This window comes from Heterodontus francisci, chromosome 13, assembly GCF_036365525.1.
Source record: "Heterodontus francisci isolate sHetFra1 chromosome 13, sHetFra1.hap1, whole genome shotgun sequence".
In the NCBI taxonomy this organism is placed as follows: Eukaryota; Metazoa; Chordata; class Chondrichthyes; order Heterodontiformes; family Heterodontidae; genus Heterodontus; species Heterodontus francisci.
Window position 1 is genome coordinate 25,648,656 of NC_090383.1, and position 22,939 is coordinate 25,671,594.

Here is a 22,939-nt window from a genome sequence, read left to right on the forward strand (position 1 = left end):
CCAATTTGCTTTTACCCATTTAGTGTTGCCACCACAGATTGATTTCACTCCCAATGTGCTTTACTTACGGAGAAGTATTGAAACATTTTCCTCTTAGACACCATGAAAGTAACACTCTAAAACCTAAAATACAATTTTTATAGCTGAGCCCAGTTTTAATATTTCTGTTACTTTTTTGAATTTGGAATACAATAATAAAATACTGGTATTGTACAGAAAACAAATACCACAGGAGAACAATTTCAACTCATCTCAGAACTGGAATGACAAAACAAAATGGAGGCAACAGTGGTCAGTTATAAAATATTTGTTTTACGTAGAATATAGTCAGTAGCTGTTTAACAGTCCTTTTTGTGTTTGATAGCTTTACATTGAACGCCGCAGTTCTTTCAAATAACCACTGTGTTTTAAAGACACAAGCACAGATATATCATAAGAAATAATTCTTGGCATAATGTACGAAGAATCAAAAACACAGATGCGTTATTCGTAGGCCACAATCCCAACACAAGATCATATCGGAGAAGCATAGGTTGCTCATAAAATCAACAGTATTTTATAAAGGTCTGCTCACACGGAGGAATCTCTGATGGACTTTTGATGGATTGTCTTGGTTCTGCTAAGGAATGGAAAAGCAGTGCACAAACAGCCTGCCATCATAGTTAACCCCAGGCTGCACCACGCACAGAAAATGGACCAACTGTACCCATGGTCAACATCGCTCGGTAGCCCGTAGATAAATTTTGGTTGACGCGACAGATCATACGAAATGCTGGCTGCAAATGTGCAAAGCGAAATTGTGCAAAAAATTCCTAAAGATAAAAAAAGAAAAATTGCTGTCATTTATATCCAGAATGTAATCCTATTCAAACAATGTTGCATTTTTCACCAAGAAGCCAGTGAAACAAATGTGTGGCAAAACAGTGAATATGGCAAATTAGTTTAAATGGATGAAAATAATGTATTTCGACAGGTATCTGGGTGTATTACAAAATGGCTAGTGTCAGTTAAAATACAGCACTTTATAAAATTTACATGTAAGGCTTTTTTCCATGTGTAAGCAACAGTTCAGAAACAATCCATTATAAAAATATGACTCAGGGTTTTATATATATTAATCACATTTTCACAAAGTTATTCATTTTACTGTAATGGGCAGGTACTCTAATTGATAGGATGTGACTTGTGGTATCCCACTAGGATCTGTGTTGAGGTCTTAACTATTCACCATACTTATTAATGATGTAGATGATGGTATAGAGAGCTACATAATCCATGTTTGTTGATGACACAAAGATAGACAACATTGCAATAGTGTATAAAATTACAAAGATATATTAATAAATTAGGTGAATGGGAAAAACTGTGGCAAATGGATTTCAATGTAGGTAAATGTGAGGTCATCCACTTTGGACATAAAAAGGTTGGATCAGAGTATTTGCTAAATGATGAAAAACTAGAAACAAAGAGTCTCAGGGGTCCATGTACATAGATTGTTAAAATGTCATGGACAGGTACAGAAAATAATCAAAAAGGATGATGGAATGCTAGCCTCTATATCTAGAGGGCTGGAATACAAGTGGGTAGAAATTATGCGACAAGCCATACAACGCCCTAGTTATACTGCACATTGAGTACTGTGAGCAGTTCTGGGCACCATACTTTAGGAAGGATATACTGGCCTTGGAGGGAGTGCAGCATAGATTTACCAGAATGATACCCCTACACTCCAAGGGTTAAATTACGAGGTGAGATTACACAAATTAGGGTTGTATTCCTTGGAACGTAGAAGGTTAAGTGGTAAATTTAGCCTGAGCAATCCTCATCCGTTTCTCTGAGGATTGGTTTTGTCTTTCCATTTCCCCATTTGCCTGTGTCCATTTAGGTGCGACGCTGTGATGGTGAATACCTGTGACTCGCAGGTAATCTGCAAAGATGTGCGAAATGAATTGTGGCCCATTGTCTGAATACAATGTGACTGGTGGACCATGCCTTGCAAATATTTCAGTCAATGCAAACACTATTTTCTCTGCCGTTATAGACTTCATTACCACATACTCATGATAACGGCTGTAATAGTCATGTGAGCCGCATGGAAGATGGCAGGATCCCCAAAGACACATTGTACAGCGAGCTCGCCACTGGTATCAGACCCACCGGCCGTCCATGTCTCCGTTATAAAGACGTCTGCAAACGCGACATGAAATCGTGTGACATTGATCACAAGTCGTGGGAGTCAGTTGCCAGCATTCGCCAGAGCTGGCGGGCAGCCATAAAGACAGGGCTAAATTGTGGCGAGTCGAAGAGACTTAGTAGTTGGCAGGAAAAAAGACAGAGGCGCAAGGGGAGAGCCAACTGTGCAACAGCCCCAACAAACAAATTTCTCTGCAGCACCTGTGGAAGAGCCTGTCACTCCAGAATTGGCCTTTATAGCCACTCCAGGCGCTGCTTCACAAACCACTGACCACCTCCAGGCGCGTATCCATTGTCTCTCGAGATAAGGAGGCCCAAAAGAAGTCAATCACCACTAGTTTAGACTCTCCTGATGGAAATGGACCTAAGAAGTCAACTGCTAAATCCTCTGTGGTCCAGCCAGTAACAGTGAGCTGCATAGTGGTTCTGGTGGATTGGGTCTACTGACAAATTGACATCCATGACATGTTTTGACAAACTGTTCCACATCTTTCTCCATCCCTGGCTACCATACTTTGGTTCATAGGTTTTGCTTAGTACCAACCACTCCCAAGTGACCCTCATGAGCTAGCATCACTAGTTGAGGCCTACGTTTTTGTGGCAATATAAGTCTGTTACCTCTGAGAATACACTTCCCAATTGTGCACAGTTCATCTCGTATAACAACGTCTGTCTTGAATGGGCAATTCTCCCAATTTCCAACTTGGATTCTCTGTCTGATTTCATTCAATTCTGGATCTTTGTCTGATTCTCTTTCAATCTCTCTTAATTGTCATTGCTCTTGATAGAACAAAGAACAAAGAAAATTACAGCACAGGAACAGGCCCTTCGGCCCTCCAAGCCTGCGCCGATCCAGATCCTCTATCTAAACATGTCGCCTATTTTCTAAGGGTCTGTATCTCTTTGCTTCCTGCCCATTCATGTATCTGTCTAGATACATCTTAAAAGACGCTATCGTGCCCGCGTCTACTACCTCCGCTGGCAACGCGTTCCAGGCACCCACCACCCTCTGCATAAAGAACTTTTCACGCATATCCCCCCTAAACTTTTCCCCTTTCACTTTGAACTCGTGACCCCTAGTAATTGAATCCCCCACTCTGGGAAAAAGCTTCTTGCTATCCACCCTGTCTATACCTCTCATGATTTTGTACACCTCAATCAGGTCCCCCCTCAACCTCCGTCTTTCTAATGAAAATAATCCTAATCTACTCAACCTCTCTTCATAGCTAGCGCCCTCCATACCAGACAACATCCTGGTGAACCTCCTCTGCACCCTCTCCAAAGCATCTACATCCTTTTGGTAATGTGGCGACCAGAACTGCACGCAGTATTCCAAATGTGGCCGAACCAAAGTCTTATACGACTGTAACATGACCTGCCAACCCTTGTACTCAATACCCCGTCCGATGAAGGAAAGCATGCCATATGCCTTCTTGACCACTCTATTGACCTGCGTTGCCACCTTCAGGGAACAATGGACCTGAACACCCAAATCTCTCTGTACATCAATTTTCCCCAGGACTTTTCCATTTACTGTATAGTTCACTCTTGAATTGGATCTTCCAAAAGGCATCACCTCGCATTTGCCCTGATTGAGCTCCATCTGCCATTTCTCTGCCCAACTCTCCAATCTATCTATATTCTGCTGTATTCTCTGACAGTCCCCTTCACTATCTGCTACTCCACCAATCTTAGTGTCGTCTGCAAACTTGCTAATCAGACCACCTATACTTTCCTCCAAATCATTTATGTATATCACAAACAACAGTGGTCCCAGCACGGATCCCTGTGGAACACCACTGGTTACACGTCTCCATTTTGAGAAACTCCCTTCCACTGCTACTCTCTGTCTCCTGTTGCCCAGCCAGTTCTTTATCCATCTAGCTAGTACACCCTGGACCCCATGCGACTTCACTTTCTCCATCAGCCTACCATGGGGAACCTTATCAAACGCCTTTCTGAAGTCCATGTATATGACATCTACAGCCCTTCCCTCATCAATCAACTTTGTCACTTCCTCAAAGAATTCTATTAAGTTGGTAAGACATGACCTTCCCTGCACAAAACCATGTTGCCTATCACTGATAAGCCCATTTTCTTCCAAATGGGAATAGATCCTATCCCTCAGTATCTTCTCCAGCAGCTTCCCTACCACTGACGTCAGGCTCACCGGTCTATAATTACCTGGGTTATCCCTGCAACCCTTCTTAAACAAGGGGACAACATTAGCAATTCTCCAGTCCTCCGGGACCTCACTGCCACAAACCACACAGATGATTCAGCTTCCTTCTCTGGTGAAGATCTGTGTGTTTGATCCTCCCTCAGTAGTCGTGACAGCGAGTTAGCAATGTTCATTTTTCCAGCAATTTTCCACCTTGTACTTGTGTTGCTGGAGTCTCAAAACCTATCCTTCGATTCTGGCACATGGTTTGGATCTGGGAGAATAAATCATCTGTAATTGCTTGTGATCCATCATTAATTCAAACTCGATGACAAACGAGTATGCATGGAATATTTCACATTCCCACACCAATCCTAGGGCCTCTTACTCTGTCTGAGAATATCTCCCCTCCACATCTGTCGGAGATCTGCTTACATAAGCAATGACTCTTGGGCCCTCAGCATGCATTTGCACCAGCGCTGCTCCTAATCCTACTGGACTGGCATCTGCAATGACTTTCATTGGTGTATTTGGATCATAGTATCCCAGGGTTCGAGCACTTGTCAAGCTGTCTTTCACAGCTTTGAATGCAGCTTTCTGTTCTTCATCAAATCTGAACCATTCATTCTTTCTGGTTAACCTCCTCAATGGATCAGCCAGGGTGGCAAAGTATGGGATATACCTCGCACAAAATCTCACAAGTCCCAGAAAACATTTTACTTTGCGAGCGTTTTGTGGTTCACGTGCTTCTGCTGTTGCTTCTATCTTGTCTTTGGCAGGATTGATTCCACTGCTCGTGAGTTTATGGCCCATGAACTTTAGCTCTGTCACGCCCAGCAAGCACTAGCCTGTATTTACCATTAAGTCCTGCTAACTGCAATCTAGCCAATATTAATAGCCTCTTGTCATGTTTCTCTCTATTGGCTCTATGAATAATGATGTTATCTGAGATATTGGCTGCTCCTGGGATCCCTTGTATCACCTTGTGAATTTCATGTTGGTTAATTTCTGGTGCCGTATTGATGCCAATTAGCAATCTCTTGTATCATTAAAATCCAAAATGAGTGACAAAAGTAGTCACCTTCCTTGAATCAGGATGACGCTCCAGCTGGTGGTATCCCCATTTTAAGTCTAATTTGGAGATACCTTGCTTGTTGACAACTCTTGAAAGATTTCATCCACAGTGGAAATTGGATGACGTTCTCTCACTGCTTCATTTACCTGTCGCATATCATCACAGAGCCTGATGTCACCATTTGGTTTAGGCACTACCACAACAGGGCTCACCCAAGGTATTGGCCCTTCAACTGGCTCTATGATGTCTTGACCAACCAATTCCTTGATCTTTGCTTCAACTTTCCCACTCAGACCAAAAGGTGTTCTGTGTACAGGCTGGGCTACAGGCTTCACATTCTCATCAATGGTTAATCTCATTGGCAGTTGTGCAACTTCCCAATTCCTTGAAACACTGATCTAACTCGTCTCGAAGCTCCACGTAGGATTTCACAGAATTCACTTTCACTCCAATGTGTAGCACCCCCCAAGGCTTGGCCAGTTTCTCTACTCAGAAGAGGCTCACCATCCTCTTCAATCACTACAAATTCTGCCTCCACACTCTGCTCTCCAGCTCTTACACACACAGTGAAACATCAGTTTGAAGTGGAGTTTTAGATGTGTAAGGATGAAGCTTTTTGACAGAAAACATGTATCCACGATTGCTATTTGTGTCCTCACTCACTGCATCTTCTTCAACTCATCTCACAGTTGCACTGCTTTCATCTCTCTTTCCTTTACATGGTTTGCCAGGCTTGCCACTCTGCTCAGATTTGCTTCTGCACTTCTTGGCGAAATGATCTCTGCCCGTACATTTTCTGCATATCTTTCCCTTGGCAGGGCTGCAATCGTCTCTTCCATAGTGCCCCAAGTTGCCACATCTGAAACACTCTCTCTTAGATTTTTGCCGTTTACATTTACTCATATCTGGATTCCGTTGTGTCACTTAATTAACCTCAGATTTTGTCGTGCTGATGGTGGAAATGGGACTAAATTTCATGCTGTGAAATTGTTCATCCACTGCTTCCAATGCAGCCACTATTTTCAAAGTGTCATCCAACGTTAATTCACCTCCTCTTTCCAGCAGCCGATGTCTCAATTTATCCGACTAGCAATGTTGGACCACCTGATCCATTATCTGGTTATTCAAACCCATTGCAACATAATTGCATTCATCCGATGCTTGCCTCAAGTGAGTCACAAATTGGACTACTGTTTCCCCCTCTTTCTGTCCCATCTGATGGAAAACATCAATTGGAATGTGGCATTTGCCGCCACCACATAATGGTCCTTCAAAGCTTTCACTGCACATTCATAATTCGCCTTTTCTCCCATGTCAGGCAACGTCTTAAAAGTCTCCCTCACTGACGCATCTGCGTTGAACAATAATAAGGCCCATCGCTGTGCTTTCTGCACCTCTGTCCCCCCATCCAAAATCAAACCTCAACTGTTTCGAACTCCTCCAGCCACGCTTTCCACTTTACACTGATGAAACTGGCATCACTCATCGGATCAAACGGCTCAATCCTCTGAACTGCAGACTTAACAGCTCCAGAAAATGCCATTATACAATCCTAAATATCTACAAATTTACCTCTGTATGGTTTGTCTTTATAACCTCGTTGCCAATGTCACATCTCAGGCTGAAATGAATCACGTTTGAAATCACACAGCTTTAACTTTAACAAAGGTTTCACAAGTGTTTTATTAAAGACTTCTGTAGAGTTCTTGCTTACTGCTCTCACTGTGGCTACAAAGCCTATCTGACCTTACAACAACCCCCAGATCAGATGTTTTCCCCAAAGCACAAAGCTACTTTCAGTTTCCCTTCCAAGTACCATATATTCTCTAATACTCAAGACCACACATACAATCATGACAGGCAGGACTTGCTGCCTCAGAGGGGCAGAAGTCCCGCCCAAGGCCAATTGAGGGCTTGGGTCACACATATTGCTGTGTGGCTTCTAGGCCAGGTGAAGGCAGGCTCGCCCCCGACTTTTAAGCCGGTGGGTGGGGCCTCCATTGCCACGTAAAATTCCGGCCAGGATGCCAGAAAACGTATTTTCTTTTTCTTGATAATTTTCTCCCTTCCTGTTCTAAAGTGCTGAGTATAGCTGGAGGATAGGTTGGGATTTTTAACTTAACCAATGGATCTGGCCTCCATACAATTGTGATAGCATTGAGGTAAGTTAGAACAGCTTCAAGAGGAAGCTGTGATTCATTTTACTTTATAACTGCAAGCACAGAAAATACTACTTTTTAAAGTTACTTTGTGTCTTTGGTTTAAAAAGTTCTCTGCTGGCCTATTTAAATGCCCGTTTTAGGGGCTGGAAATCCCATCTTCTCCCATCTGCTCTTACAGTTCTTTGAAATCTCTTACTGTTTAGGCACATGTGAAGCTCTATTCCATGGACTTGAGCACAAAATCTAGGCAGACTGTAGAATATGGTATTGATGGAGTGCTGCACTGTTGCAGGTGTCGTCTCATCTGCCTTCTCAGGTGAACATAAAAGAATGCATGGCGCTATTTCAGAGAAGAACAGAGGGAGTTCTCTTTGGTTCCTCCCAATATTTAACCCTCAAACAACATCACTGAGACATTATCTGGTCATTATCACATTGCTCTTGTGGAATCTGTGCACAAATTGGTTACTGTGTTTCTTACATTACAACAGTGACTACACTTCAAAAGTACTTAATTGGCTATAATGTGCTTTGGGACTTCCTGAGGTTGTGAAAGGCACTACATAAATGCAAGTTATTTCTTTTTCTCTGCCTTCACTCCAATTACAGCGATGTATTGTTCACCCTGTCCACTGTCGAAAGGTATCTGGATAATGTGTAGAATTAGGTGTAAAATTAATCAAGTGAAAATACTACAGACACACAGACTGCTGAAGAAAAGTGCTGGAAAATGACCTGCCATTAGGAAAAGGAGACCTGCCACATGCTGAGTGAGGCTTTCTTCCCAGAAGAAACTCATCGACGCCACAATGCACCCACACAGCAGGACAGCAGCTGCCATGCCCAGGAATCCAGCAGTGATCCTCCTCAAATCTGAGTTGGTTGGATAGGAAAAAAATAGTTTTAAAAAATCTCATTAGTATTTCTTTTTCAACAGTTTCAACAGCATTCCATTGACCAAATTCTGTAAAATAAAATAGTGCTTATTATCATTACAGTTAAAATTATGAACCACAACACCAGTAATGTGTGCTGGATCACAGAGAAATGGGACTTGGGGCTCTGCCTAGTAATCCACTGGACTGTGAGTCCCCAATTTAGCTGAACTGCGTGGAAAAAACTAAGCAGATCACAAGCATCGCTTCTTAGAGGGGCAGGTAAAAATTCTGCCAGTGCAATTTCTAGAGACCTGTTCAAAACTGGAGCCAGTAGATAGCTGGGGCCCAGGTCCTGCACAAACCTTTCTGGATCCAAAGTTGAGGGTCAAAATAATTTAGTTAGGGGATCGCCCATGGCATTGCTTGCATGCCGCATTCTGCCTTTAACTTGGTGCCCAGTAATACGGTGTGCCTACTTTATACAAGCATGTTACTGTCCAATGTAAATGAGTTGATAATGACCGAAAATGGGATCTGTAAAATCTAAACATCATTCCCGTCTCATTTAACTATGCCTTACCTTATTTGGACAGGCACTTTTGGCATCCAGTAGAAGTGAATATAGAAATGAGCAGGACTATCATGTAACAGATCCAAAACCCTACTATCTGCCCCCGTTTGCCAAATCCCACCTAAAAGTTCTACCCAGATCGGGTCATTTTCAGAGGAAAAGCAAACCTGTTGGATTTTAAATGTTGTTTGGCTGCAATATGTAGTACCCACAGGATGCATTGCAGCAACTTGCCAAAACATCTTTGGCAGCACCTCCCAAACCCACAATCTTTACTACTAAGAAGGACAAGGGCAGCAGGTGCATGGGAATCATCACCTCCAAGTTCCCCTCCAAGTCACAGACTCTCCCGACTAGGACATATCACCCCATTCCTTCATTGTCGCTGGGTTAAAATCCTAAAACTCCCTACCTAACAGCACTGTGAGAGCATTTCCACTGCAAAGACTGCAGAGTTTCAAGAAAAAAGTTCACCACCACCTTCTCCAGGGTTACAAGCAATAAATGCAACCTTGCCAGCAACGACCACATCCTGAGAAAGAATAATTTAAAAAAACTATACAGGAAGAACTCTTTCTTTTAGAAGATCTCCACACTGCGGCCACACTAATTTCCTCAAGGTTCCTCCCACTCTGTGGCTGTAACTTCAGTGACAACTCTGTTTACGCACGTAAACAGGATTCCTGCTGAACCTCCATTGGGAGTACAAACAACAGGAATAGACCTGAGAAAACTCCTGCCACTTGCCCTGTTTCTGACACCTCCTACCAGCAACCACTGAGCCACATCAACAGGAATTAGGGATAAATCTGCGGGTGAAGAAATTCTACCTTCTCAACTGGAAAAGTGGGGAGAAGGGAGTGTGCAAGAAGGGAGAAATGGAAAGCAAAGCTTGAAAGAACCATTAGTACAGCACAAATTTATGCTAATTTACACTTACGCAGCAGATGCCATTCATCCTGCTGGATGGTTTTTGTAAGATTGAAAGGAATATTTCTTAGACGGATGGGTTGGGAGTAGTGATACTTGACAGATGTGCATCTCTGTGCAATTCCTGAGAGCAAAATGAGATTCATCAACATCAGACAACTGGGAATTAAATATCAATGGAAGTCTGCAGTAATCATATAAACACAGTAAATATTATTCCTAAGTACTGACCATCGCAATTGACATATTTATATATTGACTGTTTTATCATGCAAATAATTAAATTACATTTGTAATATAAATGGCATTATGTTAGCATCAGAATAATAATCATTAATACCATAGTCTACAATGTTCAGTTCATGAAATAACACCCATCATGAAAGATTTTTACTGAAAATATCACTATTCCAGATATGTCAGTCTTGTACAATATGTTAGCCTCTAGCCATACGTGGCCAATTGAGAATTCAGATGTGGTTCATTGCATTTCTGATTAGTAAATAAAAAATTAGTAATCGACACCATCATTGGGCCCATGATTTCAATACTCATATTTACATGGCATATGCATGTGTACTTTAATCCTTTATGTGTATTTTTTGGTAAAATGTTGAGATGTAAAGCATAGTGTGCGAGTGTTTTTTGATTATTTTGTGTCCTTTACTACCTTGGTTACTACTTATTGGTTATTTTGTAAAATAGTGTGTGACATGACTGAAAACATCAGACTTCAGCATCATGGAAACACAAGCTACATTGTACGGACAGGGGAGCTATCATTGTGGTCATCTCGACCAATCGAATTATTCGCTCCAGGCTAATAGAAGAAAGTGACCCAACCAGTAACGAGAAGCTCCAAATTCCCTACCAATTGTTCCATGCCCCAGGACCCTCTCCTACTCCTTCCATGCTCCAAGGCCCAATCAGTGTGACCATACTCCAACACCCCTATTCCACTCCTTCCTAGTGTTATCTTTCCAGTGCTCCTAACTCCACCCGAGGCTGGCCTGGCAGTGCTTTTGCACCCTGCAACTACCCCTCCCTTGCAGATCTCATCAACCCTTGAAACCCACCAATGCTCCCAAATGCCATGACCCCAGTTCCCAGTGTTCCCCAGCCTTAAGAGCACCATCCTGACACTATTAACTCACTCTCCACTTCCCTGCAGCACTACATGCACTTCCTGCAATTTAACTTTTACCTAATTAAAACTTGAAACATCATTCCTAACATTTATTGAATCCTAAGCTTTAAAAATCATAAGTGGCAAAATCAACAATATAGTTAAACATATATTTAATCATAATCAAACCACTTATTTACAGTTTCTTTACAAATAAGCACCCAATCAGGAATGTCACAGCTGAAAATATAACTGACACTCCCATAGCATTTTGAAATAAAACCTTAGTTTAACAGTCAGTGTGCCTGATAATATATTGGATGGTACAAAGCACTGTATCCATAGACTCACCATCTATTATATGTTAAATTCAGTACATGACCAGTGCATTTAATTGAAAACTTATTGGCCTGGATTTTTCTTTCCCAACAGGGGCGAATGCTGAGACGTTCACTGCTATTGAGGGCCGCAACAGGACCTCAACTTCTGGCGATCGCACTTATGCCAAAACCCAGAAGTTGCGGTGTGCCTCAACGGACTCCAGAGGAGCACACACTGATGGTCATGCCATTCCAATGCTTAAAGCGACAGGGACCAGAAGAACTTTGTCTAATTGCCCATAATGTGCACGGATATTTACATGCAAGGAGTTAGGGCTGATAATCACAGGCATAAATCAGCAAAGAAGGTCTAAATTAGTGGCAAGTAAATTTAAAGCAGATATATTTGGATGGCCTTGTTTATTTGTGGGGTGATAATCTGTCAGACAGGGTAGTAAAGATGAAAATATTAGCACCATTCAAATCACAGTTGTATGGTATAATGGGAGATTAGAGTATTAGAGAGGCTGCCTTTAACGGGCCAAAAAGCCTGTTACTATCCATAGTATTCCTTGTGTTTTTTCTGCATGCTCCATAAATGAAATCTCTCTCTCTCAGGTACTAACTTACTTCAATAGTTCGATAGAAATTTATGAAAATGCATTCATTAGGATAAAAATAGTGAGTTAAACTAAATTTTAAAGATATTTGTAGAATTATGTAATTACATCAATTTTATTCATATTTCAAAGAAAGACACCTTAGTCACAATAGGTTATTATGTGACTGCTAAACAGAAATGATTGTTTGGACCAGTTAACAATTGTTGCAAATATTGAGACGTACACTCCGGCTTACAGTTCTTCACGATTCAATGGCAAGAATGCAAGAGTGTCACAAATGCTCCCCTAGCTCCTCTTCCACAACTAGCACCCCCGCTCGCCCACCTCCCCATCGCTCCCCGGCTCCTCTTTACAGCTCCGCATCCGTCTCCCCAATCAGGCTTATCTTCACCCCCATCCTGGCTCCTCTTCCCCCCTCCCACCATCCCCCCTCCCAGCTTCTCAGTCCCACCAATGTCAGAACAGCATTTGATAGAAGGGGATACCCACCCCGGTTCTTCAGTTCCACTTGATGGGAGGGGGGAAACACAGCAAAACCATCAGAGGTTATCCCCTTCTATCAAATGCTGTTCTGACATTGGTGGGACTGAGAAGCTGGGAGGGGGGGATGGTGGGAGGGGGGAAGCGGAGCCGAGGAGGGGGGTAAGAGGAGCCGGGTGGCATTGATACCAGAGGGACAGACATCGGCAAATGGGAGGTTTATGCAAAGCCAGGGGCCAGAGGGATTTGTCACTGAATTTTCCTGTGCTTGTCTCTCTCACTTTCTGTCTGCCTCCCTCTCTCAGTCTCTGTCTGCTTCTCCCTCTGTCTCAGTATTTAAAAGTTTCTAAACTTTTAAAAGTTGTTACAAAGGTGTCAAAAATGTTTAAAAGTTTATAACAGCGTTAAAAAGTGTCATGAGTGTTTTTAAAATATTTAAATTCATAATAAAAAAAATTTACCTGCATTGAGCTGAAGACTGACCTCAAGGGATATGGCTTCAGCTTGTGACATCACTAGGAGGTGTGGCTTCGCTAGCAATGCACCACACTGGAAGACCTCACTGTTTGTCCCGACGCCAGGCCATGTTGCAACAAGAAAAGAAAATTCTTGCTGCAGCCAACGAACCCTGTAAGTTCATTTCTCTCTGTGCAGTCAGCAGTGAACGCCATCATTTCGCCACTGACTGTAAAATCCGGGCCATTGAATGTACCTGCAGTACCTGTTAATTCTGTAGGTGGCACTGTGAAGGTTACATTGGCCTTGGAGGGAGTGCAGCATAGATTTGCCAGCATACCTTGTCTCCAAGGGTAAAATTACAAGGAGATTTTACACAAACTAGGCCTGCATTCCTTGGAGTGGTTTTTGTTGAAGTTCATCCCAAGCAGCTCTGTAACACAGGAGTCTGTGCTCTACGGGCTGGTCTCAGGGACGCACACCGAGATAAACATCAACTGCCGCTGGAGGGCCATCAATTCGGTGAAAGATGCTCTTTGGTCTGCCCGAAACTTGCTGGTCTTCCAGTGCAAATAGTTGTCCACAACCGAGTATTGCAGACTAGCACATTCCAAGGTCCAGCATTAAAGCTTGGGGCAGCTGCCGCAAAGGCTCAATGGGGAAAGACCACTGTGTAAGGTCCTCCCGCCATAGTGAACTGAGGGGCTGGACCCATGGAAAACCCCATCAGGCTGTATACACTAAAATATGGCTTTGCTGTAAAATGTACATGGCATGTAAAATGGAATGGAAGGGTTGTGAGGCAACTCACTCCTGTAGTGAAGAAAACTGATTTCTTTTGCACTTTCTGGAATGTCAACTTGGTGCTGTTGAACTGTTTTGTAATTTTTTTAAACAGATTTTTATGAATAAAGTATATTTTTGGAAAAAAAAATTCCTTGGAATTTAGAATGTTAAGAGGTGAATTGATCGAATTTTTCAAGATATTTAGGGGAACAGATAGGGTAGATAGAGAAAATCTATTTCCACTGGTTGGGGGAGTTTGTCACTGGGAGACGTTGTCTAAAGACGTTGCCTTTCAGCAGTAAAATTAGGAAACAACACTTTTACACATAAAGTGTGGTAGAAGTTAGGAACTCTGTTCCACAAATGGCAGCTGATGCTCGATCAACTGTTAATTTTAAATCTGAGATTGATAGGCATTAAGGGATATGGGGCAAAGTTGGGTACAGGAGTTAGATCACAGATTAACCATGATCTCATTGAAAGGTGGACAGGTTCAAGGGGCTAAGTGGTCTTCTCCTGTTCCTATGTTCCTATGTATTTTTTAATGTTAAAGGTGTCACTGAATGATGCATAAAAACTGCTAATTTATACAGAGTATAACACCCTATCATTGCACAATCTGGCCACCAGGCTCCAACAAATTGCTCAAAGTGCTTTCTGAAATTTATTTTCATCCATCATGTTTTGTCTGTAACTGGAATAGCTAATGTCCCTAGTAAGTGTTTAAACAAAATGGTAAAATTTTATTAAAAGATTCTATTTCACAATAACGTGATTACATTTATCCATTTAATTGTTTCTTGTCTCTTAATGACTTCATTAAAGGTTTTATTTGAAGGTTTTAGTCTCTCCCAAAAGGCTGCAGTTAGACTTAACTAGCTCAGAGCTGTGAATTTGTAAGCTGAATTTGGATATGTATAGCCTGAGATATGTACTATATCTAATTTCACAGGTTGCAACTGTTTATTTAGTTCGACCAATGCAATATTTTGCTTCTGCATCCAGCACTTACTGTCTTATATCTTTTATTCAAATAATTATATATAAAAACACCAGGACATATTTCAAAAGCTTTACTCAGATAAATTTATGTTGAATGTTTTCCAATAACACAGAGAGGCTGTGCATGCAGGAGAGAGAAATTACAGTGTTCTGATGATACACTTGTAGATTTTGTTTTGACCAAAATCCTTGGAGGAGGGTATTGGAGGGAAACACCCTCCAATACCCAATGGTCCAGGCACTTCAGTAGCCCGATGGCCTGCTCAATGGTTGTCCTAGTGAGCAGGTGGCATTGATTGTATCACCTCTGTGACTCTGTCTGGGGCTCCTGTAGAGGGGTGAGTAGCCATGTCTTCAAGGGATATCTCTTGTCCCCCAGGATACATCCACACACTTTGGAGGTTAGAGTGAAGATCTGAGGCAGCCTGGTTTAAAGGAGGCAGAGGATGAAAGAGTCATGGCAGCTGCCAGGAAAGGGAGCGTACACATGGAGGAAGCTCTTGTTGTGGCAGTACACCAGATCGAAGTTGAGGGAATGGAAGCCCTTCCTGTTGATGGATCTCACTGGCCAGTCACTGAGTGCCTTGATGGCCACATTGATAATGCCCTGCACCTGGGGGAATCCAGCAATGGAGGCGAAACCCAATTATCGGTGCCTGCGCAAGCCCATCTGTGTCAAAGTGGATATAGTCCCCTGCCCTCCAGAATATGGCATCCGTGATCTGCCTGATGGAGTGATGAGCTGCCGACTGCGAGATGCCAGAAGAACCCTGGAACGACCCGATTGCATGGAAATTCAGGGGGACAATGACTTTGATGGCTACAAATAAGGGACTGCCATGTGGGATATGAAGCCGCAGGCAATTGTGAATCAGAGCACAAAGGTCCAAGACCATCTGCCTGGATTGGGACAGCCTCCCACGGCACTACCGCTTAGTCACTTGCAGGTAGCTAACTCTTGGGTGGTATACCTGATGGCTTGGGTAGCGCCATCCTGCCCTTACAGAAACCACCCCCTCCTCCCCGCCGTGCTGTACTCCTCTGGCCTCCTGCTGTCCAGGAGGTTGCATCTGCTGAAGCTCATCCTGGCTGCTCTGTCTAATATCAGAGAATCCTGTTCCCATCTCAACTCTCTCAGCTCTTGTTCATTCTTTCACAAGGTGATGCCAGCAGGCTCACGTCCCTCTCCGGATTCCAGCCACTCACCACTGAGAAAAGCAAGTCTCACTGTTCCAGCAGTGGCTACTCTGTGGCACTCTTGCAGCAGCTGAACTTAATTTTGTGCCTCAGCATTATTTTAATCACCCCTTCCCATAGCCCTCATTGTCCCCTGCAGTGTACATGTCTCCTAAACCCTCCTGTGTTCCCCACATGGTGTTCTCCCCATTTCCTACCTTAAAAAATCCCAAAATGCTGCAAACAAGCCTCTTAATAAGCTCCATAATGAGCTCAACAAGAAGTTAATAGGAGGAGGTGTGCAGGGTTACCGTTCTCTCCTCCGGACCTCCCTTTAAAAATGGTTTCACATTCCAGGGGTGGTGGGATCCAGTGCTGACCTCCGAGAACACGATCTTTAAATCGCACTCGCCCTGCACCCACACTCACTGTGCATCCTCACTCAACGGGCTTTAAAATGGTAAGGGTGAACAGGAGGCAGGAAACTGGTTGGCGGTAAAGGAACTTTTGCCCACTTGGCACATACCCTTGGGGGAGAATGTGGGAATGATGGGAGTGGACTGAGGGTGAGGTGAATGTTGATAGAGATGGGGAGGGCAGAATATAGGGGTTGAGTGGGTAGTTTAAAAGAGTTAAATGGGTGTTTTTGTACATTACATCTGCTACGAGAAGGTGACGGCCCACCATCTTGTTAATTTCGGTGATGGTGAAGTTGCCTCCGCACAGCAGAATACTCAGGCCAGAGGTATTGTCATAATGCTTTAACTGCCTGAATACTAGCTAGCATATCACTGAATATGTAAATAGTTTAGTATACACCATTACAGGAAGTGATGCAAGCTAGCATGTAATACAATAGTTGAAGCAGTGTTAGTCAGCAGGCAGCACAAGTATTGTAGAGCGCTCCTGTAATTCTGTTATTCTGTAATAAAGAACCCTTTGTTTAACTTACTAAGCAGTTTCAGTGTTTGTTACGTGTGTGTTGAAAACCAATAACACAATATGGTGGCAGCGGAATGCAACAGGGTAGCAGCGATGCAAAGGAACGTGTGGTACATTATAATATCTTTTGTATACTGCCCTCTCTGTTGGGAGGTGTAAATAAAGGTTCCAATATGGCTGCTCCCAGTTAAGACCTCATGTTAGTTTTATCCTGAATACACAACAGAAACATGACAACAAAAGGATGTGATTTAAAAAAAAATCTCATTCAAAAGATTACAGTCTGAAGAACATTCTGATACAGTTTTGGAGCTCACAAAATTGATTTGCGGAAGTTTGAGCTAGCAATTTGAAAGATTGCTTCGTGTGTCTGCAATTCGGGTTCAGCTACAACTCACAGAGTGCGCAATTTTAAAAATATGGCACCGCAGACATATTTTGGGACAATGGGGGAATTCAACGCTAACAAAGAGGAGTGGTGTAATTACGAATGAAGGTTACACATTTGTCTGTAAGCTAATAAAATCCTAAATGAGGATATGGTGAATGTTTTCCTGACCATGATAGGGTCAGATGTTTTTGAAGTGGTGTTTAACCAATGCTGCCCATGAGACCTTGGACTATTCAAAAATTAATGAGATTCTAGACTCATATCATGGCTCAACTAAGAACGAAATTGCACTGCAAGTTGCATTTCGTGGAAGGGAGCAGTTACCAAGTAAGTCTATTACAGATTATAACCTTTTTTTTTTATTCATTCATGGGATGTGGGCGTCACTGGCCAGGCCAGCATTTATTGCCCATCCCTAATTGCCCTTGAGAAGGTGGTGGTGAGCTACCTTCTTGAACCGCTGCAGTCCATTTGGGGTAGGTACACCCACAATGCTGTTAGGAAGCGAGTTCCAGGATTTTGACCCAGCGACGGTGAAGGAACAGCGATATAGTTCCAAATCAGGATGGTGTGTGACTTGGAGGGGAAGTTGCAGGTGGTGGTGTTCCCATGTATTTGCTGCCCTTGTCCTTCTTGTTGGTAGAGATCGCGGGTTTGGAAGGTGCTGTCTAAGGAGCCTTGGTGCATTGATGCAGTGCATCTTGTAGATGGTACACACTGCTGCCACTGTGCGTCGGTGGTGGAGGGAGTGAATGTTTGTAGATGGGGTGCCAATCAAGCGGGCTGCTTTGTCCTGGATGGTGTCGAGCTTCTTGAGTGTAGTTGGAGCTGCACACAGCCAGGCAAGTGGAGAGTATTCCATCACACTCCTGACTTGTGCCTTGGAGATGGTGGACAGGCTTTGGGGAGTCAGGAGGTGAGTTACTCGCCTCAGGATTCCTAGCCTCCGACCTGCTCTTGTAGCCACGGTATTTATATGGCTACTCCAGTTCAGTTTCTGGTCAATGGGAGCCCCTTGGATGTTGATAGTGGGGGATTCAGCGATGGTAATGCCGTTGAATGTCAAGGGGAGATGGTTACATTCTCTCTTGTTGGCGATGCATTGCCTGGCACTTGTGTGGCGCGAATGTTACTTGCCACTTCTCAGCCCAAGCTTGGATATTGTCCAGATCTTGCTGCATTTCTACACGGACTGCTTCAGTATCTGAGGAGTCACGAATGGTGCTGAACATTGTGCAATCATCAGCGAACATCAATGGGGGATATGCCGGGCCATGAGGTTACAGATTGTGGATGAGTACAATTCTGCTGCTGATGGCCCACAGCGCCTCATGGATACCCAGTTTTGCATTGCTAGATCTGTTCGAAATCTATCCCATTTAGTACGGTGATAGTGCCACACAACACGATGGACGGTATCCTCAATGTGAAGACGGGACTTCGTCTCCACAAGTACTGTGCGGTGGTCACTCCTACCAATACTGTCATGGACAGAAGCATCTGCGGCAGGCAGATTGGTGAGGACGAAGTCAAGTATGTTTTCCCTCATGTTGGTTCCCCCACCACCTGCCGCAGACCCAGTCTAGCAGCTATGTCCTTCAGGACTCGGCCAGCTCGGTCCGTAGTGGTGCTACCGAGCCACTTTTGGTGATGGACATTGACGTCCCCCACCCAGAGTACATTTTGTGCCCTTGCCACCCTCAGTGCTTCCTCCAAGTGGTGTTCAACATGGCAGAGTACTGAGTCATCAACTGAGGGAGGGCGGTAGGTGGTAATCAGTAGGAGGTTACCTTGCCCATGTTCAACCAGCTGCCATGAGACGTCATGGGGTCCGGAGTCGATGTTGAGGACTCCCAAGGCAATTCCCTCCCTACTGTATACCACTGTGCCACCACCTCTGGTGGGTCTGTCCTGCCGGTGGGACAAGACATACCCGGGGATGGTGATTGCAGTGTCTGGGACATTGTCTGTAAGGTATGATTCCTTGAGTATGACTATGTCAGGTTGTTGCTTGACTAGTCTGTGGGACAGCTCTCCAAATTTTGGCACAAGCCCCCAGATGTTAGTAAGGAGGACTTTGCAGGGTCGACAGGGCTGGGTTTGCCGTTGTCGTTTCCGGTGCCTAGGTCGATGCCGGGTGGTCCGTCCGGTTTCATTCCTTTTTATTGACTTCGTAGCGGTTAGGTTCAACTGAGTGGCTTGCTAGGCCATTTCAGAGGGCATGTAAGAGTTAACCACATTGCTGTGGGTCTGGAGTCGCATGTAGGCCAGACCAAGTAAGGACAGCAGATTTCCTTCCTTAAAGGACATTAGTGAACAGATGGGTTTTTACAACAATCGACAATGGTTTCATGGCCATCATTAGACTAGCTTTTAATTCCAGATTTATTAATTAAATTCAAATTCCACCTTCTGCTGTGGTGGGATTCAAACCCATGTCCCCAGAGCAATACCCTGGGTCTCTGGGTTACTAGTCCAGTCATAATACCACTACGCCACCACCTACCCTGAATTAAAGAAACTGTCTCATCACTGTGGTTAGGATGCCAACTTAGAAGTCAACCTTAAGACATGTTCATTGCAGGTCTAAAGAACAGTAAAGTCCACGCCTAGCTTTTTGGGTAAAGGCAATAAACTGATATGAGGGATGCCTGCGGAGAAACTACAGCCATGGAAATGGCAGGAAGAGATAGCTGCAGATTGCAAGGAAGTTCTTTTCCAGAGCTGGCAGGGGAGGTCCACCGGATTTCAGCAGGAACCAGGCAGCCAAGTTCACAGACTCAGAGTCAGAAATTTAGATGCTATCGTTGCCATGGTAGCCACCAACCATCCAAATGCTCCCATTTCTAGTCAAAGTGCTATGCCTGTGGGAAAGTCAGTCATATCCAGACAGCATGCAGGATTAGAGGAAACAGTAATGCTGCAGGTTGTGGCAAAGCTCCAGGTCGCAGAAGTGCACTAGGACAAGGTCATGGTAGACCGAAAAATATGCCATTCTTGTGGCACAAAGATCATCAAAATGCATTCAATTTGTTAAAACTGTCACTTTCTACTGAGGCATGTTCACAATACTACGACCCAAGGAAAGAAACTACTACTCAAAGTAGATGCTTCAAAAAAAGGTCTCGGAACATGTCTGTTACAGAAAGGTAGACAAATTGTGTTTGGTTCTAAGAGTTTGTCACTTGCTCAGGCAAACTATTCAAACATAGTTTAGTTTTTAGTTTAGTGATACAGGACTGAAACAGGCCCTTCGGCCCACCGAGTCTGTGCCGACCATCAACCACCCATTTATACTAATCCTACACTAATCCCATATTCCTACCAAACATCCCCACCTGTCCCTATATTTCCCTACCACCTACCTATACTAGGGGCAATTTATAATGGCCAATTTACCTATCAACTGCAAGTCTTTTGGCTTGTGGGAGGAAACCAGAGCACTCGGAGAAAACCCACGCAGACACAGGGAGAACTTGCAAACTCCACACAGACAGTACCCAGAATTGAACCCGGGTCGCTGGAGCTGTGAGGCTACGGTGCTAACCACTGCGCCACTGTGCCGCCCAAACGAGAGACCGATTTGGCAAATGCTTTGTTTTCAAGACTGATCATAAGCCATTGGCAATGATTTGGCAAAAAACACTCACCAGTGCGCCACCTCGATTCCAAAGGCTACTAATCAAGGTACAAGGGAATGATTGTGAGGTCTGATACAAACCTGGAAACCGCATGGTTATGTCTGACACATTAAGCAGACTACTCAACCCCAAGAAGACAGAAAATATGCCATTAGATGTACAAGAAGACAAAATAGATGTAGAGCTGGAAGATGTGTATAACATTGACTAATGTGATTTGAACAAAAGAAAGGTGAAGAGCCCCAAGAAGAGACTTCCAGAGATCCTGTTTTATGAGCATTATAGCAGCTTATCATCAGTGGATGGTCAGATATAATGCAAGAGGTTCCCACAGGTCTCAGAACCTTTTGGCCATATCATGACAAATTAGGGATATCTAGTGGTGTCATTTTTAAAGGTAAACAAGTGTTGATTCCAAAAACCCTTTGTCAAAATATCCTTACACAAATATATCAAAGTCACATGGGATTGAAAAGTCAAGACGACTTGCATGTGAGACAGTTTATTGGCCAGAGATCAATAATGACATCAAATGTGCAGTGAGGATGTGTGATGCATATCAAGAGCATCAGCCAAATGAACACAGAGAGCCACTTCATCCTCATGGTGTTCCATCACATCCATGGTCAAGAATAGCTACTAATCTTATTTACTGTCAGAGGTGATAACTTTTAACTCATTACCGACTACTTCTCCAAATTTCCTATCATTCATCAACTACATTGGTAGCAAACACAATGAGTACAGTTTTGAGTTTTTTTTTGTCTCCCAAAGGAAATAGTGTTGGACAACAGTCCACAGTACACTGGTAATCCATTTCAAGACAAGTGCGCAAAGTGGGCTGTAAATCATCGGCTTATGACCAATCTCGACAACAAAGCATTTGCCAAATAGTATGGAATCTGGTGATATGGATAACTAATGCTAATGTTTCTCATTCTATTTTTGAATAGTTGCCTGAACAAGTGACAAACCTGTGGAACCGAATGCAGTTGGTCTCCCTTCCTGTAACAGACATGCTCTAAGACCCTTTTGTGAAGCATCATCTCCACATTATCCAAGTTCAAATGGACTAGCAGAAAGGATGGTGATAACAGTACAGTCATTAATTTTGAATTGTAATCAGACTAATCAAGACATCCAAATAGAAATGTTGCATCTATGAACAACACCACTAGACACAGGATTACCATTCACAGCAGAGATCATGTTTGGAAGGCAAGTCAGGATAACTGTTCTGAGTCATCATTTGGTCAGATCATTGTCAGTCCAAGATAAATTATTGGTAAGACAAGAGAAAATGAAGATCACACAGGACGAACATGTAGGCATGGAGTTGCCTCTGCTGCACGTAGGGCAAAAAGTCAGAGTGATACACCATGAGAAAAGACATGGTTCCCTATGGAAGTGTCAAAGATCTGTAATGATCCGCGGTCATACGGGGTAACCACCTGAATGGAGCGGCATCGAGGAGGAGGAAATGTCAGCTGAGAGAGTTATCCAACAACATCATTACTTAACACTCCTGTAGCATCAAGAACACATTCACATTCAAGTTCTGAGAATGAAGTTAAGTAAGATAACATGTAAAACACCCACGTACCAGATAATTGTCAATCTAGACCTACGAGTCAAGAGAAAAGAATTGACAATTCCAGATCTCAGCAGAGTTTCACGGTTACCAGATCAGGTCGAGTCAGCAGACCACATGTACATTTCAGAGACACTTGTGTAATTAATATGAGAGTCCATATATATGCAAATGCTGTTCACAATTATCCTATTTCATTATGTGCAAAGCTAATAACTTATGTTAGTTTTTTATTTAAGGAAAGGGTGATGTTGTGATATTGCTTTAACTGCCTGAATACTAGTTAGCATACTGCTGAATATGTAAATAGTTTAGTATACATCATCACAGGAAGCGATGCAACAGTAGTTGGATTAGTGTTAGTAAGCAGACAGCACATGTATTGTAGAGCTCTCCTGTAATACTGTTATTCCGTGATAAAGAACCCTACGTTTA

The 22,939-nt window shown here is 43.3% G+C and overlaps 1 protein-coding gene across 1 annotated transcript in view; it reads right to left on the bottom strand.

Moving 5' to 3' along the window:
- Nucleotides 1–297: 297 nt before the first annotated feature.
- Nucleotides 298–22,939, bottom strand: part of tmem178a (transmembrane protein 178a) — a 41,456-nt gene continuing 18,814 nt past the window's right edge. The window contains exons 2-4 of the mRNA XM_068045766.1: nt 9,981–10,094; nt 8,327–8,464; nt 298–812 (exon numbers count right to left, since the gene is read on the bottom strand). Of these exons, the coding sequence (XP_067901867.1) occupies nt 571–812; nt 8,327–8,464; nt 9,981–10,094 (494 nt within the window). The 3' untranslated portion in view covers nt 298–570. The remainder of the gene's footprint in view (nt 813–8,326; nt 8,465–9,980; nt 10,095–22,939) is intronic.